At 36.2% G+C, this 3,515-nt stretch overlaps 1 protein-coding gene across 1 annotated transcript; it reads left to right on the top strand.

The window, feature by feature from the left end:
* Positions 1–2,193: 2,193 nt before the first annotated feature.
* On the top strand, positions 2,194–3,129 carry LOC104988036 (olfactory receptor 6C2-like). Its single transcript, XM_010839171.1, has one exon. It carries the CDS (start codon positions 2,194–2,196, stop codon positions 3,127–3,129), a length of 936 nt encoding a protein of 311 aa, XP_010837473.1.
* The last annotated feature ends 386 nt before the right edge of the window (positions 3,130–3,515 follow it).

Raw genomic sequence — 3,515 nt, 5'->3', positions numbered from 1 at the left:
TATCCCCAGATATAAGCATGCAAGAGCCTCTTGATGAAAATGAAAGAGGAGAGTGAAAAAGCTGGCTTAAAACTTAACATTCAAAAAACTAAGATCATGGCATCCAGTCCCATCACTTCATGGCAAATAGATGGGGGAACAATGGAAACAGTGACAGACTTTATTTTCTTGGGCTCTAAAACCATTGTAGATGGTGACTGCAGCCATGAAATTAAGACATACTTGCTCCTTGGAAGAAAAGTTATGACCTAAAGCAGAGACACTACTTTGCTGACAAAGGTCCGTCTAGTCAAAGCTATGGTTTTTCCAGTAGTCGTGTATGGATATGAGAGTTGGACCACGAAGAGAGCTGAGCACTGAAGAACTGATGCTTTTGAACTGTGGTGTTGAAGAAGACTCTTGAGAGTCCCTTGGATGGCAAGGATATCAAATCAGTCAATCCTAAAGGAAATCAGTCCTGAATATTCATTAGAAGGACTGATGCTGAAGCTGAAACTCCGATACTTTGGCCACCTGAAGTGAAGAACCGACTCATTAGAAAAGACCCTGATGCTGGGAAAGAGTGAAGGCAGGAGGAGAAGGGGACAGAGGATGAAATGGTTGTATGGCATCACTGACTCCAATGGAGATGAGTTTGAGCAAGCTCTGGGAGTTGGTAATGGACAGGAAAACCTGACGTGCTGCAGTCCATGGGGTAGCAAAGAGTTGGACACAACTGAGGGACTGAATTGGACTGAACTGATGTTGGGTGCATAAATATCTACAAGGGTTATATCCTCTTGTTGGACTGACCTTTTTAACATCTTCTTTTTTTCTCATTCCAGTTTTTTTTTTTTTCTTAAGGTCTATTTGTCTGATGTAAGTATAGATACCCCTGCTTTCTTTTGGTTTCCACTTTCATGAAATATTGTTCTGCATCCATTCACTTTTGTGCTGTGTATGTCCATAACAGTGAAGTTAAATTTTTGTAGGCTTCACACAGTTGGGACTTTTTTCTTTTTTAAGATGTATTCACCACTCTATTTTTAAACTTTAAAAGAAGTACAGTTGATTTACCACTCTGTGTTTTTTGATTGGAGAAATGTCCATTTACATTTAAAGTAATTGTTGATAAGTATGGATCTACTATTGCCATTTTGTTATATGTTTCTTTCTGTTTTGCAATTCTTTATTTTCTTTCTTCTTCTCTTTGTAATTGGATGATTTTTTTGTAGTGATATACTTAGATTTCTTTATCTTTTGTGTATCTATTAGAGATTTTTGCTTTGTGTTTTCCACGAGACTTATAAAAATAGGTCTGTAGCAATATTTTTAGGATGAATAACACTTAAGTTTGAAGGCATAATGAAGATCTCCATTTTACTCTTTCTGCCAAATAATATGTTCATAAATTTGGATTAGGTCTTCTTTCTTTGTCTTTGTATGGTTATGTATCTTTTAAGGTAAAAATGGGTTGATTTTTTTTCAAACTGCTTTCAGTTTTATGTCCTCCCACTCATCTTTCTTGATATAAATTGCTTTTATTTTTGAATATTCAGATTAACATGTTTCTAAATGTCAAAACTATATGAAAGCTATAGGAAACATTAAAATTATTATAGAAATGTTACTCCTCAATGGGAAAGATTTAAAATATTATATGTGGAATACCAGAGAGAGTTTGTACGCTGATGAAATTAATCTAGAGATGAGGAAGAAAATAATGAGAGATGGAGAGATGCTACACGAGAAACTAAATGTGTATTAAAAATTTTTTTTGAGATTATGAGATTGGCATCAGAAAATAAGAAAATAACATTTATACAGAGATTATTATCTCCTAGTGTTATATGGCATAGCTTATTTAACTCTCAGAATAACACTATGATGTAGTATTATCATTAAAGCCATCTTATTAAGGAAGACAGTGGGAGCACAGATTGGTTCAATGACCTTCCCAAGGTTTCTCATGCAGTAGAGGACAGAGATATGATTGAACTCACACAAAATGCTTTTATCTTCCCTGTGGTACATTCAGTGGCTTTTGAGGGCATCATTTCATGAAAGATGAATCAAGTTATAGAAGGAAATGCATGTGACTGATTTAATTGTCATTTAAAGGCATCATTTGATCCTGTCTTATTTTGAAATTGTTCCTCAGATCCAATTTCTGTGACTTTCATGTGAGGATTAGACAATACTACCAAGTCAGTGATGAGAAACCATTCAGCAATAACAGCATTTATCATACTGGGTTTGACAAATGACACACAACTAGAGATTTTGATTTTTGTCTTTTTGTTGGTCACATATATGTTAAGTGTAATTGGGAATCTGACCATAATTTCTCTCATCTTTGTGGATCCTCATTTAAAAACAGCTATGTATTTTTTTCTTCAAAATTTCTCTCTCTTAGAAATCTCATTCACAACGGCCTGTGTGCCCACATACCTCTACATCATATCAAGTGGGGACAAAATGATCACCATCAATGCCTGCTTCAGCCAAATCTTTTTTATTGTCCTTTTTGGAGCTACAGAATTTTTCCTCTTGACTGTGCTGTCTTATGACCGCTACTTGGCCATCTGCAAACCCCTTCACTACATGAGCATCATGAACAGCAGAGTCTGCAGGAGCCTCATTCTCCCTTGTTGGGTACCTGGCTTCTTGATTATCCTTCCACCCTTTGGCCTGAGTGTTCACCTGGAATTCTGTGACTCTTTTATTGACCATTTTTTCTGTGATGCTTCTCCAATACTGAAGAATGCATGTTCAGATACATGGTTCATAGAGCAGCTGGTTATATTCTGTGCTGTTTTGACCTTTATAGCGACTCTTGTGTGCATAGTTCTGTCCTACATATACATTATTAGGACAGTTCTAAGATTACCCTCTGCTCAGGAAAGGAAAAAAGCCTTTTCCACGTGTTCTTCCCACATGATTGTGGTTTCCATCACCTATGGCAGCTGCATTTTTATGTATGTGAAACCTTCAGCTAAGGATGAAGTGGCCCATAATAAGGGAGTTTCTCTGCTGACTACATCTATTGCCCCTATGTTGAATCCTTTCGTTTATACCCTGAGGAATAAACAAGTAAAGCAGTCTTTCCATGGCATTCTTAAAAGGTTAATATTTTATTCAAAAAAGTAGCAGAACAGTACACCGGAAACTCTAAAGTAACATATCTGTCATTGGTATGTGGGTGGCAATTTGTGCCATGAGAGTGACATATTTGGGCAAGCATTAAAGAAAACTGAGAACATCTAAGAAAGAATCCGGAAGGAACTAGCATTATGTAGCTGAGCGTTTTTCTAATCCTCTGAAACTGCTAACCCTTTCTATATCTGCCCAATCTGCAATTTAACAATTCCACTTAGCATTCTCAAATTCATTAGTTTTGCACATGTAACCTATTCTGGACATATCACTGCTTTTCCCTCTTTGCAGTAAAATCTATTTTGAAGTTCCTTTATTTTTCAAGAGAAGTATGTCAATTTTCAGGAAATGTAAGCAGCCTTAATTTTAACTTTAAGCCT

The sequence above is a fragment of the Bison bison genome, unplaced genomic scaffold, assembly GCF_000754665.1.
Source record: "Bison bison bison isolate TAMUID 2011002044 unplaced genomic scaffold, Bison_UMD1.0 scf7180017864115, whole genome shotgun sequence".
Classification (NCBI taxonomy): domain Eukaryota; kingdom Metazoa; phylum Chordata; class Mammalia; order Artiodactyla; family Bovidae; genus Bison; species Bison bison.
Note: the sequence above shows the minus strand (reverse complement) of the source record. Positions and strands in the feature narration are given on the sequence as shown.

Excerpts from the sequence above, each read along its gene's own strand:
- LOC104988036 (XM_010839171.1), top strand. The coding sequence starts at position 2,194 with ATGAGAAACCATTCAGCAATAACAGCATTTATCATACTGGGTTTGACA.